Here is a 12,806-nt window from a genome sequence, read left to right as displayed (position 1 = left end):
CAACAAAGAAATATTAGTAAAACCTAATGACCCAACTGGTGTGGTTCAGTGGTTGTGCATCAACCTATGAACCAGGAGGTCATGGTTCGATTCAAGGTCAGGGTGCATGCCTGGGTTTCAGACTCCATCCCCAGTGGGGAGCCTGCAGGAGACAGCCAATCAATGATTCTCTCTCATCATTTCTGTTTCTCTCTCTCTTCCTTCCTCTCTGAAATCAAGAAAACTATATATTTTTTTAAAATGAGAATATAGATGGATGTAATCTTGGTGCAGAAAAGGCCTTACAAGAAAGGTTATCAATTTGAGTACCTAAGATTTAAAACTTCTACATAGCAAAACAAAGAAGGGGTTGAATTTTAATATAACAACAGGTGGTGATTAATATATTCTCATAAAGTAATAAGTAGGTTATATCTAGAATTATCGAATCTTGGAGCTAGAAAGGATCTAATCCAATTCCTACACTTTACAGATGGTGGTGCTGATGACCAGAAAAGATAATTGCCTTACTCAAAGCCATACAGCTAGTTGGTCACCTCCTCTGAGACTGTGGGTATCTGGGTACAGAGAGTTAGGAAGATAATGCAACCAGTAAACCTACTGAAAAATTTAAGTTGTGGATAGTTCATAGTACAGCCAAGAAAGGGTCAAAGTTTGTTGGAACAAAACAGCTTTTTCATGCCTTAGATAAGACAGGAATCTTAGTTGGCAATGTGTCAAATAACATTTTTGAGTTTGGTTTTTTAAAAATAATCTTGCCCTACCCAGTTTGGCTCAGTGGATAGAGCATCGGCCTGCGGACTAAAGGGTCCCAGGTTCGATTCTGGTCAAGGGCATGTACCTTGGTTGTGGGCACATCCCCAATGGGGGGTATGCAGGAGGCAGCTGATGGATGTTTCTAACTCTCTATCCCTCTCCCTTCCTTCCTGTAAAAAATCAATAAAAAATATATTTTTAAAAAAATAATAATCTAATTATATATTAAATTTTACATATTTATTTAAATTGAGATTTTGATTGGCAAGGTAGGTTTGCTTTGATTATATCCTAGGGAGCCTTAAACATTTGAGCAGAGAGACCCCAGTTCAGGAGTCACTGCATGCTAACAGCTTTTACCTGACTTTCAAGCGTAGCACTGAGTAGATATAAGCAAAATATGCCAGCCTTGTTTGAACATATACATCATATAAAGTGATGGCATTTGTCTCACCTCCTTCATAACAAAAATCAGACTGTTTGTTCAGTTTCTCTACAAATTGTGTACTGGCCATGTATCAACACAACACAAGGCTATGAAGATTCAAAAGAAGCAACACAAGTACATAAACACATACGCACAAGTAAACAAATGCGCAGTCTCTCTGAAGGTGCGAGCTGAGAGGTGCACGGTGCTGTGTACTGGTACCCAGGAGAGAACCATCATTCACCTGCGATGAGGGATGAGCTCAGAAAGCTTTGGCTGGTTTAGGAAATATATGTCAGTAATCGGTGGGCATCGCCATGTTCACTCGGTTCCTTCAGATTAAATTACCTTCATTTCACTGTTTTAGGAATTCCATCTCCAGTGCTGGGTACATTTCTGGTGCTAAGGGATTTCTTCGCGAGTGTTCTAATAAATTTCACTTCCATGCCAGAACCCTTGTGCCAAGAACAAAAAGTGCTGTGAGCATTTTCCTGTGGCCCCTTACCAAAAAACATTTGGGTTAATTTAATACCATTTAAAAACAATAACTTTCTAACTACTGTTAATAGATTTTTTTCCTTTACTTATTTTTTTTTATTTTCTAATTCTTGTTTCCGCTCAGTTTAATTTGTTGAATATAATTTTGGAATGTGAACTGTGCTTCCTTCAAGGCGGCCTGTGTTACTGTCTCTTCTAGGGGCGAGTCGGGTGCCGGGAAGACGGAGAACACTAAGAAGGTCATCCAGTACCTTGCTCACGTCGCTTCCTCACACAAAGGACGCAAGGACCATAATATTCCTGTAAGTTCTTGCTCTGTGGCTGGTGTTTTACATCTTAGATTTATTCTTTCATAATTTCAGAAACACTGAGGAAGCGGGTCCACCCAGTGTGCTGCTCTCTGACAGCGCCCTGTCCCCGCTCCCCACCCAGCAACTCTCCCTTCACTTGAAAGGGAGCCGATGATCAGGAAATGGCTGTCAATCATGGCTGTGGCTTGAAGCCTCATTTCTTGCAAAGATTTGGTGAGAATTGTTAAAAACTGGTGAGCAGTGCCTTTGAAGACTTATTTTCCACAAAAAGAAGGGCCCCAAATATTTTTAGCAGTTCTTTCTGAACTTTGCAAAGCAGCCCACAGCAGCTTGAGGGGAGGCTAGAAATTTGGAAAGAATTGGAGCTAGAAAAGGGGTAAGGACATAAATGTCCTTTATCCTTACTTTGTAGATTGCAAAACTGTTAGTTAATGTGGCCTGAAAGATGCCAGCCATCCCAGCCCTCCCAGTTCTAACTGCAGGGCCTGGGCGCTGTGGAGGTGGCTTACTGCTCTAGGGGAGAACTACTCTTGCTAACATTTGCATTTGTCTGTTTGTAACGAGCAGCAGGTTTTTTTTAGCAGGAATCGCCTAAACCCGTGAAACACCAGGCAAGTGCTTTTCTTTATGCTTCTTAGTCTTGAGTGTGCGCACTAATTTCTGTCTTTAGATTGAGTCTCTACTAGAAACAATACCGTTAGTTCTGAGTGAAATCTATTATGAAGAACATTTTGATTTTGAAAATTTCTTGCTTAGAGGCTTGTTCTTTTCATCAGAAGCAGCATGCCATTTTGCTTTAAATTTGTTTTCTAGATGAATTTTAGTAATTACTCTTTTATCATGACATTGAATCGCACATTTATGAAGCCTATAACCTCAGGGTTTCATATGCCAAGGACTAGGTGGAATTATATTAATGCTTCTTAAACACATGGATATATTAAATTTTGAATCTGGGGCTGCAGCTTTAAATTTCAAATCTGTTAAAATTTTACGGTCATATGTGTTTTAACCTAAAGGTCTGCTTATATTTTATAAAATTAGAATTTTCTGTCTGTGGCATGTCTTGATCTTCCCAGCTCTCAGATGCCACCTCTTTAGCTCCACAAAGCAGAGCAGTGAACACACTGCGAACCGGGGCAGCGCCCCGGGGATGAGGGGCGGGCAGAGCCGAGCCAGGGCCTCAGGCAGAATGGGCCATCCATCCTCGGTCAGAACCCTTCCTAGCATGGGAATGGCCTTCATTTGTCTGTTTCCCCCAAACATAATTCTACAAAGCTAATATAAAGCAAGAAAGGGTATCGAGTTATGGAAATCAACTATTACTGTAAAGAAACCATCACAAGTTTCTATTCTAAATAGAACAGAATAGAAATAAAGGAATAGTCACAGGTACTAAGATTTTCAGATGTCTTCCTTAAAAATATAAGAAATTCTCACATCCAGAGCTGTACTATACCTCTGAAGGCCTATGGCTCCCTTCAGCTCTCTTAGCTGCAGACCAGGCCAATCAGACAAATTGGAGGGTTAATGAAATGATCATCATCCTATAGGATATTTAAAGAAGGAATCACTAGGCCAGAACCCAGCTTTTGTCCTTTTAATAGGTACTTAGATCCCTACTTAAACGAAGCACAGATTTAGGTTTTCCAGCCCTCTATGGAAAACAGAAATCATGGTTGTTTGCATTTTGTTTCGATGTCATTTTAAACTACCGAGTGGATCCCTGTTGTGTGTGAATAGCATGCCTCCCCCCAGATTTAACTTTGGGTCAAATCAATCCCTGGGTAGCAAGTTCTCCCAAAGAAGGCAACCGCTTCTCTAGGCCGCGCTTCGCTGTCGTCGTTGATTTGCATGTCTTCCTGCATGGATTTCCTGTGCACCGCATCGTCAAGGCTGCTTTTCCCAAGTTATTTCGTAATAGTCTAGTCGAGGAGTGGCTGCGATTATGTTTTTAGAAACATGAGAACACTGGTTCTCTATTAATTTTTCTTCCCCAGCACACTTAAGGGATATGAGCTACTCGTGAGTAGTAGGGAATGCGCACACCCTGGAGAGGGTCCTAGCAAGTAATTACTTCTCTGTCCACACTCCCTTCCCCCTCCGGGGGTGCCCCTAGTCGTGATTTCCATGCCCCATTTTGAGGGTGACTGCCATAAAGTAACAATTATAATGTTGAAAGTCTAGACTTCGCAAGTCAGTGTTTCTTTTGTCTTGATATCACTGGTTTGTTAAGTTACATTGATGAACTTCATAGGCAAAACTTACTCAAGTTCCCAGGAGCCATTTGTATAAATTTCTAGCATATTATCATTAGTATGATTTCTAAGCTCCTGATTTTGTGAGTCTATTATTATTTGTCTATTTGCTTATTCTTAAAAATCAGCTTTATTTATTGAGGTTTAATTCATGTACCATAGCATTCACTCATTTAAAGTATACTGTTCAGTTTTTTAAAGGATATATAATTATCACTGCAGTTAATTGTAGAACATTTCATCGCTCCAAAATGAAGCTCCGTACCTATTCGGAGTCACCTTCCATTTCCTCCCAGTCCCTGGAAATCACTAAAATACTTTGTCTCAAAGAATTTGCCTGTTCTGGGTATTTTATATGAATGGAATCATAATGTGTGGTTCTCTGTGACTGTTCTTCCACATAATGTTTTCCAGGTTCATTCGTGCTGTAGCGTGTGCAAATATTCCAGTCCTTTTTATGGCTGAATAAAATTCCATGGTATTAAATATGTCGCATTTCGTTAAGCCGTTCATCAGTTGATGGACATTGGGGTTGTTTCCATTGGGGGCCATGACGAATAATGCTGCACTGGGCATTTGCAGACAAGTTTTGTGTGGACATAGATTTTCACTTCTCTTGGGTGTATGCCTAGAAGTGGAATTGGTGAGTTGTGGTAACTTTCTGTTTATCATTTTGAGGAACTGCCAAACTATTTTTCAAAGTGACTGTACCATTTTTGTACATTTTCACCAGCAGTTTAGGAGGGTGCCAGTTTCTCTATCCTCACCAACACTGTCATTGTCTTTATTGTAGCCATTCTGGCAGTGCAAAGTGATCTGTCCTTTTTATATGTGCCCGTGAAACTTACGGAAACATGAATAAATACATGACATCAATTTATAAAATTTAACTCACAATATTTAAATAAACGTTAAACATTTGCCTATAAACTTTTGATAGAGTTTTTATAATAAAATTACATCTTATTTGGCTTTGCCCCCCAGCCAACTGAAAGTACAGTTTCCACCCCTTCTCCCCTCGTCATCAGTTGCTGTCATAGGCCACAGAGCCTGCACAGTGTTCAGTGCCACACCAGAGGCGGAGCTCAGCTCAGTTTCAGAGAAGGTTTAAAACAACCAGTTTCTAAAACTTGACCATTCCCTAAGAGCGATCCATCCAGCCCGCTCACCTGCCCCAAAGCCAGGCAGCATCTCAGGCTACCATTGTATTTACTGGTCTAAACGGCCTTGAACTATAAGACACAAGGTGATAGCAAGTACAGAAATTAAACCTGCCAGTTGTGATTAGAGTCTGTTTCTCAACATTGTGACTAGCTGCTGCCACCTCGCTTCGTCCCTCGTCCTGTGGTCAGTGCGACACCACGCCTTTGCCCTCTCAGCCTGCAGGTGCAGGATGGTCTCAGCCTGAGTCCCCTTGTTGGCTGAACTGAAATTTGGAAAGGGGTATATAGTTTTACCGATTTAAAGTCATCCTCTATCTATCATACAGCAAGTGTATATTATACACTATGTAATAAACAGGGTTTTCATCACTATTGGTAAATCTTTAAACCACACAATTCTAAATACTTAGAATTTAAAAAATAATGTAAATAGCTAATGTGGCTGTTTTCCACATTCCCAAATGCCACTTCTCCTTATATTGGATAGAAATAGGGTCACTGCCCATCCACTTCTAGCAGAAGGGGTAACAGCTAGTCACTGCCCCGATGGTTTACCAGTGGCTTTGTCATTTGGTTGAGAGATCTTGGCACTGTTTAAATATGAAATTGCTCAACACAGAAATGATCAAATTTAGTGGTAACTTCTTAATGTAAGACAATTTTTGTATGTTTCATGTCATGTTTTTTGTGATTCATTGATGAGTTTTTGAGGCCTTTGGCCGGACTCACTGAAGCCACAAATCCATCAGGTCAGAAGTAAAACCACAACGCTATTACGGTAGACATGGAAGAGAGTCATGGAAGTGCCAGTGTCTACAGCTACTTCCGTTACTACGGGGACCCTTACCCAAATCTTGTTACCACCTTTAGCTCACCACCATCCCTTCCCCAAATACTACTAGAATGTTTTAGGATCTCTGATTATACATTTACTCGGGAAATAATCCTGGTGCATCATTTTGGCTCGTTACTGACTGAGCTAGGTGAAGGGAATACAGTCAATGACTATAAGCCAGCGATTTTCAGCCGGTGTGCCACAAGAATGTTTAAAACATGCAGTACCTGAATATATAGTTAGGGACTCTGAACTCTTTTCCCTTAGGTTATCAAATTTAAAAAATGACAACAGCCAACAGAACAATAGTGAATGAATCAGAATTATACTTTTTGTTGTTGTTCAGGTCAGGGAAAAATACATGTTTTTTTGGTGTACTGCGGAATTTTAGTAATTAGTTTATATGTGCCATGAGATGAAAAAGGTTGAAAATTGCTGCTATAAGCCAGCAGGAGAGAATCACACACACACGCACACACACGCGAAAGGAAAAAAATCAATAAACTTAATCCAAAGAATTCTGTAGCCATGCCTAGGGAATATTAAAATGGAATATGCAACACTTGTATTACCTCCCAAGTTAGGAAAACATTTTAAAGATGTATTACTTCTTAAAGTATTTTCATTACGGTTTTATTTGGCAGAATAGTGTGTAATTTTGAGGAACCTATTCTAATTCCTTGATTTAACAGATGTTCGGTGTTGTAAAGGTAATGCCTCACTTATGAAAAGCTGGTTTTTTCTAACAGTTTCTACATTCTGATTACATGTTCTGAGTGAGGTCAAAGGATTCTAGAGCCCAAACATCTACTACAGAGCCAGCATCTGAGGGCTTTTGTAGGATGTTAGCCATGGGCACACCGCTGGACGTGACCTCAGGAGAAAGGCACTGTTATATCACAGAATGATACTAACAATATTTTAAAATATATTTTAATTGATTTCAGAGATGAAGGGAAAGGGACATAGAAACATCAGTGATGAGAGAGAATCTTTGGTCACCTGCCTCCTGCACGCCCCCTACTAGGGATCAAGTTCACAACCTGGGCTTGTGCTCTGACCAGGAATAGAACCGTGACCTTCTGGTTCATAGGTTGACGCTCACCCACTGAGCCACACAGGCCAGGCAGATACTAACATTTTTGATGATGACTCTTAGTCATTAAAATTGGCTCAGGAATCCATGTTTAAGAAATTTTGGTAGCATATAATATTTAGAAAGGTTTACATCAGAAATAATCTGGGCCGAAACCAGTTTGGCTCAGTGGATAGAGCGTCGGCCTACGGACTGAAGGGTCCCAGGTTTGATTCCGGTCAGGGGCATGTACCTGAGTTGCGGGCACATCCCCAGTAGGAGATGTGCAGGAGGCAGCTGATCAATGTTTCTCTCATCATCGATGTTTCTAACTCTATCTCTCTCCCTTCCTCTCTATAAAAAATAAATAAAATATATTTTAAAAGAAGAAATAATCTGGTGTTTTGAAGTTAATCAACTAGATGATTCACTGTACAAAGAGCATATCTTCTAGTGCCAAGAAAGTGTTTCAGTACTTGGTAGCATGAAATTCATGCAGCTTGGGGTTCTGACAAGGACTGGTTCCTGACTGGTCTCAATGGGACACAATCGTAGACTGGAATTAGCACCTGTAAAAGTCTGAACAATCCAGATAAGTGCTGCAGAGTAGACATAAGGAGCATATATCCTCACTGTGTCGTGTGCCTCAGAAAAACGTCCTTACCCTTTCAGAGTACAGGAGTCCATTTGTTTCTGGTTTTGGATTTGATTATTGTATACTTAGTCACATAGCAACTGACCATTACTTAACAAATCTTATGTGAGGTTCCTTATATTCCTTTTTCCCTTGCAGTGGTTCTCAACCTGTGGGTCGTGACTCCTACATATCAGATATTTACATTACAATTCATAACAGTAGCAAAATTACAGTTATGAAGTAGCAATGAAAATAATTTTATGGTTGGGGGTCACCACAACATGAGGAACTGTATGAAAGGGTTGCAGCATTAGGAAGGTTGAGAACCACTGCTTAGAGAATCACATTTGCTAGTGGTTGTTTGTTGTTTTTTATTGATTTTTAGAGAGGAAGGAAGAGAGAGGAAAACATCAGTGTAAGAGAGATACATCAGTCGGTTGTCTCCAGTACAAACCTGCAACCTAGGTATGTGCCCTGACCAGGAATCGAACCTGTGACCTTCTGGTGCATGGGATGACGCTCCAACTAATTGAGCAAACCAGGTCAGGGCTGCTAGTGGTTTTTAGTCCTTTCTTTCATTAGGTCTAGAGTGCTTGTGGGTATTTTAAAACATAGGGGTGAGGTTTGTGTTTGGAAAAAGCAGAGTTACTGAAATCATACAATATAATTCTGAAATTACATTCCAGGAATAAGCATAAAAACTTTCTAGAGTTTTTATGGTCAGAAATGACATGCTTTCTCATACAGCTTTCTGTTGTGTTTCATGATAAAACACATATTAATATACTCACATCTTTTTATAAAATCTGTTTTATTTGCATATATAAGTAAAACATTATCAAAAAACCCACATACATTATATCAAATACTCTATACTTAAGTCTTTTACATTTGAGCAAGAAGTCAATAGTATCACCATCTCTGATCATGGAGATGGATGAGGATATTGCCTGGTCTACATTATTAAAATATTATGTGAATATTGGGAAAATGGCAAGCTTTATACCAGTAATTATAACATGTAAGTAAAATATTGGGAAAAAGACAAGCTTTATACCAGTAATTATAACATGTAAGTATTAATATGTTCTTAATTGAAGTGTCATGCTAAATTTTATTTTATGAAAACCAGTTACTTTATTTTTAGAATTCTGCCTAATTTATGTGCCCTATCCTTAAATGTGTCTTCTCTGACCAGTGTGGCATTTTCTTCTTTATAGATGCTAACTCTTTTCCTTCAGTGGAGCCTCTTATGTCCTAGAATAAGAAGCCAACAAAGGTTGCTGGATGACAAACTAGATGAGAGGACTGAGGGAAAAAGGCAGTTTTTTGTTTTATTTTGTTTTTTCCCCCTGAGGACTGGAGTAAAGACACTAGATTAACATACATCTGCTTTTATTTGTGTGTATGTGTGTATACATGTGCGTATGTGTAATGTCTTTTAGGGGGAACTTGAACGGCAACTTTTGCAAGCCAATCCAATTCTGGAATCGTTTGGAAATGCGAAGACTGTGAAAAATGATAACTCATCTCGTTTTGTAAGTTGAAAGTATTAGAAACTTAATTCCTCAGATTTCTAGTTAAGTGTCTATTATGATTCATTATACAGCACTGTATAGATTTTCGGAAGAGGCTAATCAATATAATATAGAATACTACTATCAATAGAAATATAATGCAGGTAACCTGTAATTTAAATTTTTCTAGTAGGCACATTTTTAAAAAGCAATTGAAAAATTGTGAAATTAATTGTAATCATATATTCTACATAAATAGATAATTGCATATTATTGTATGGATATATAATTCTGTAACCTCTCTGAGCTTATTTTTTCATCTTTGATCGGGGATGATATGTAATACCTGTTAGGGGGTTGGCATGGAGACTTAAAGATGTGTGTTTGCTATTTAACACAGCACTGGGCATAATAAATGCTCAACGCATAAGGTTGGTATTCGATGTAGTAAATTACCCTTCTCATATCTTGCTGTTCCCATGTCATGGACTTCAGAATAAGTTGTCATTACTATTATTTCTCTTTAAAAATTCTTCTGTTCAACTCTCTTGATTCATTAAAAGCTTTACTTTCTCCCTCAGTTGGATCAACTGTAACAGTTCACCTGAGGGTATTATCGTAAGTGGTAGCCAAAATATTAGCATGAGGATCCTGTCCTCCCCATTCCACCTGCTCAGAGTCAACACTTTCATGGCAGATCGTCTCTAAACCCATATTCAACAAAGTGGGCGTTCCTTCAGCAAATCTTTTGCCCTGGATTATAGTCATCAAGAGTCCGTAACCCTTTCCACGGTCATTTTGGAGAGGGTCTTTGGTTTCAGTTATATTTCTACTTCAGTGGTTGGAGTTCATTGTTTCTTCTCCCTCTTCCAATATTAGACGTGTTGTAAAAGTCAAGAAGACCAGAATAAGTGAGGCTTCAATTCAGTGGCTAATTTGGGGAAATCTGAAAACATTGTCACATACTTTTTTATTCTGGAAATGTAAAGCCATGGTCTGCATGTCAATTTTCTGATGACATGGTCTCTGCGATCAGTGGAAGTGACCAGATTCAGGGTCACAGAGGACCTGGTAAACACAAAGGCAGCCAGCCAGGTGGCCGTCCTAGTTTGCTAGGGCAGCCATAACGGACTGCCACCAACTGGGCGGCTGAAACCACAGGAATTAACTGCCGCACAGTTGGAGGCTAGATTCTGAGATGAAGGTGTTGGCAGGGCTGGTTTCTTCTGAGACCTCTCTCTTGGCTTGTAGATGGCCACCTTCTCTGTGTCTTCTCATGGTCTTCCCTCTGTGTGCGTCTGTGGCCTATTTTTCTCTTAAAAGGACACCCATCATTTGGGATTAGGACCCTCCTGGTGACCTCTTTTGAACTTAATTACCTCCGTAAAACCCAATCTCCAAGTATCATGTTCTGAGGTGCTGGGAGTTAGGACTTTGGCATATGAATTGGGGCGATGGCACAGTTTAGCCCATAACACCATCAGATATTTTAAGTACAAGAGGCTTCCAAGTTATGTAAGAAATAAGGATCTATTTGCTTAGAATATTGTTTATTCCGAATCACTTAATCCGCATTCACTTAGTTATTATTATTATTTGTTTATGTACAAAGTGGGATAACAAATGTGCCTATGGCAGTAGGAAGCCCAGCTAAGACGCTTGGCTATACAAGATATCTGGGGAAACTGAGCTTTGTTTGTAGAGTTTCTGTCATTCCATGGATCGTCACCATTGACCCTGAGCCACAATTAAATCTTAAATTCTTCCTACTGAAAGCCCTGTGTTTAGTGGCTGTATCATGGGATAGAAGACACTGAGCTACCATCTTAGGTATGCCATCTCTGTGAAAATTTTCAAGGACTTCTTAGTGGAAAATATTTTATTTTACCACATAAATCCAGTAACCCATCTGTTCCGATGTTCTCCCCTAAACCACACTTTAAATTCAAGAGAAACAGTTTTGAGCCCATTTGTCTTATTTTTGCTTAGAAAAGATAAAATTGCTATGAATCAGTCATTTGTGTCCTTGATAAACAATGCAGTGATTCTGTTACTAAGCAGTAAGGGTTCGTATACTTGCCAGGGTTTTTGTGTTTGAGACAGAAGTACAGTTCTGTATTGGTGACCTATTGCTATGTAACAAGTTGCCCTAAAACCTCGTGGCTTAAAACATTATTTCAGAGTTTCTGTGTGGTGGGTGGCTCTAGCTCAGGGTCTCGCATGAGGTTGTCATTAAGATGTTCTGGCTAGAGCTGCAGTCATCTGAAGACTTGAGGCTGGAGGATCTTCTTCCAAGCTTACAGTCAGGAGACCTCACTTCCTCCTGGTGGCTGCTTGGAGGCCCTCGTTCCCCACCTCAAAGGCCTCTCCATAGAGTTGCTTGCTCCTGACGTGGCAGCTGGCATCCCCCCAGAGCAAGGGATTCAAGAAAGAGCAAGACAGAAGCCACACGGTGTTTTTTATGACCCCACCTTGGAAGTCACATACCGTCCCTTTGATATATTTTATTGGTCACATAATGACGTATCAAAAGGTGGGGATTGTTGAACTCATCTTGGAAATTGGCTGCCACAAATCATTAATAAAATAATCATGCTGACATGCGTGGGTTATAATCTGTAATTTGCATTACTTTAGACCAGTGCTTCTCACTTAGGGTGCCCCAGGGGACACTTGGTTGTGTCTGGAGACAGTTTTGGTTGTTCAGCTTGGGCAGTGGGTAGTGGTGTGCCGTTGGCATCTGGTGGGTAGAGGCCAGGGATGCTGCTAAACACCCTGCAGTGTTCATGACAGGCAGCGAATCACCCAGCCCGTGTCAGTTATGTTGAGGTTGAGAAAGGCTGCTCTAGCTTGTTCCTTACTTTTTGAAATTAATTTGCAAAGTAAATACTATACGTGAGTCTCATTATTTATACAATGTTTAATAATTCTGGTAGGAACTTATAAATTCTACTGGTAGGAAGAATGCCTTAGATTGTTGGCTAGCAAGATTGATTCTAGCAGGAATCCGCCATCCAATCTCAATTATCAGCAAACCCTGTTTCAGCTGATATTCCACCTTCCAAAGTGCTTGTGTTACTGTATAATAATCTTTATGCTTAATCTAATATATTCAAAGCTAATCGTTTTAGGAAAATATTTTTGATGAAGGCAATATTCTTAGACATAGCTATTCATTCAAACAAGAAACAAAATGTATCTTTAATTACTGGCTTTTGGCTTTTTTAATTTTTTCATTTTTATTTTTTAAATATTTTTTATTGATATCAGAGAGGAAGGGAGAGGAGAGAGAGAGAAACACATTAATGATAAGAGTGAATCATTGATCA

At 39.6% G+C, this 12,806-nt stretch overlaps 1 protein-coding gene across 1 annotated transcript in view; it reads left to right on the top strand.

Moving 5' to 3' along the window:
- The window catches only part of MYH10 (myosin, heavy chain 10, non-muscle), a 141,703-nt gene that overhangs the window by 45,014 nt on the left and 83,883 nt on the right, over nt 1-12,806 (top strand). The window contains 3 exon segments of the mRNA XM_015562590.1: nt 1,881-1,983; nt 2,574-2,603; nt 9,406-9,498. Of these exon segments, the coding sequence (XP_015418076.1) occupies nt 1,881-1,983; nt 2,574-2,603; nt 9,406-9,498 (226 nt within the window).

The sequence above is a fragment of the Myotis davidii genome, unplaced genomic scaffold (genome assembly GCF_000327345.1).
Source record: "Myotis davidii unplaced genomic scaffold, ASM32734v1 scaffold37, whole genome shotgun sequence".
NCBI classification, from domain to species: domain Eukaryota; kingdom Metazoa; phylum Chordata; class Mammalia; order Chiroptera; family Vespertilionidae; genus Myotis; species Myotis davidii.
This window is presented reverse-complemented; position numbering and strand designations above follow the sequence as displayed.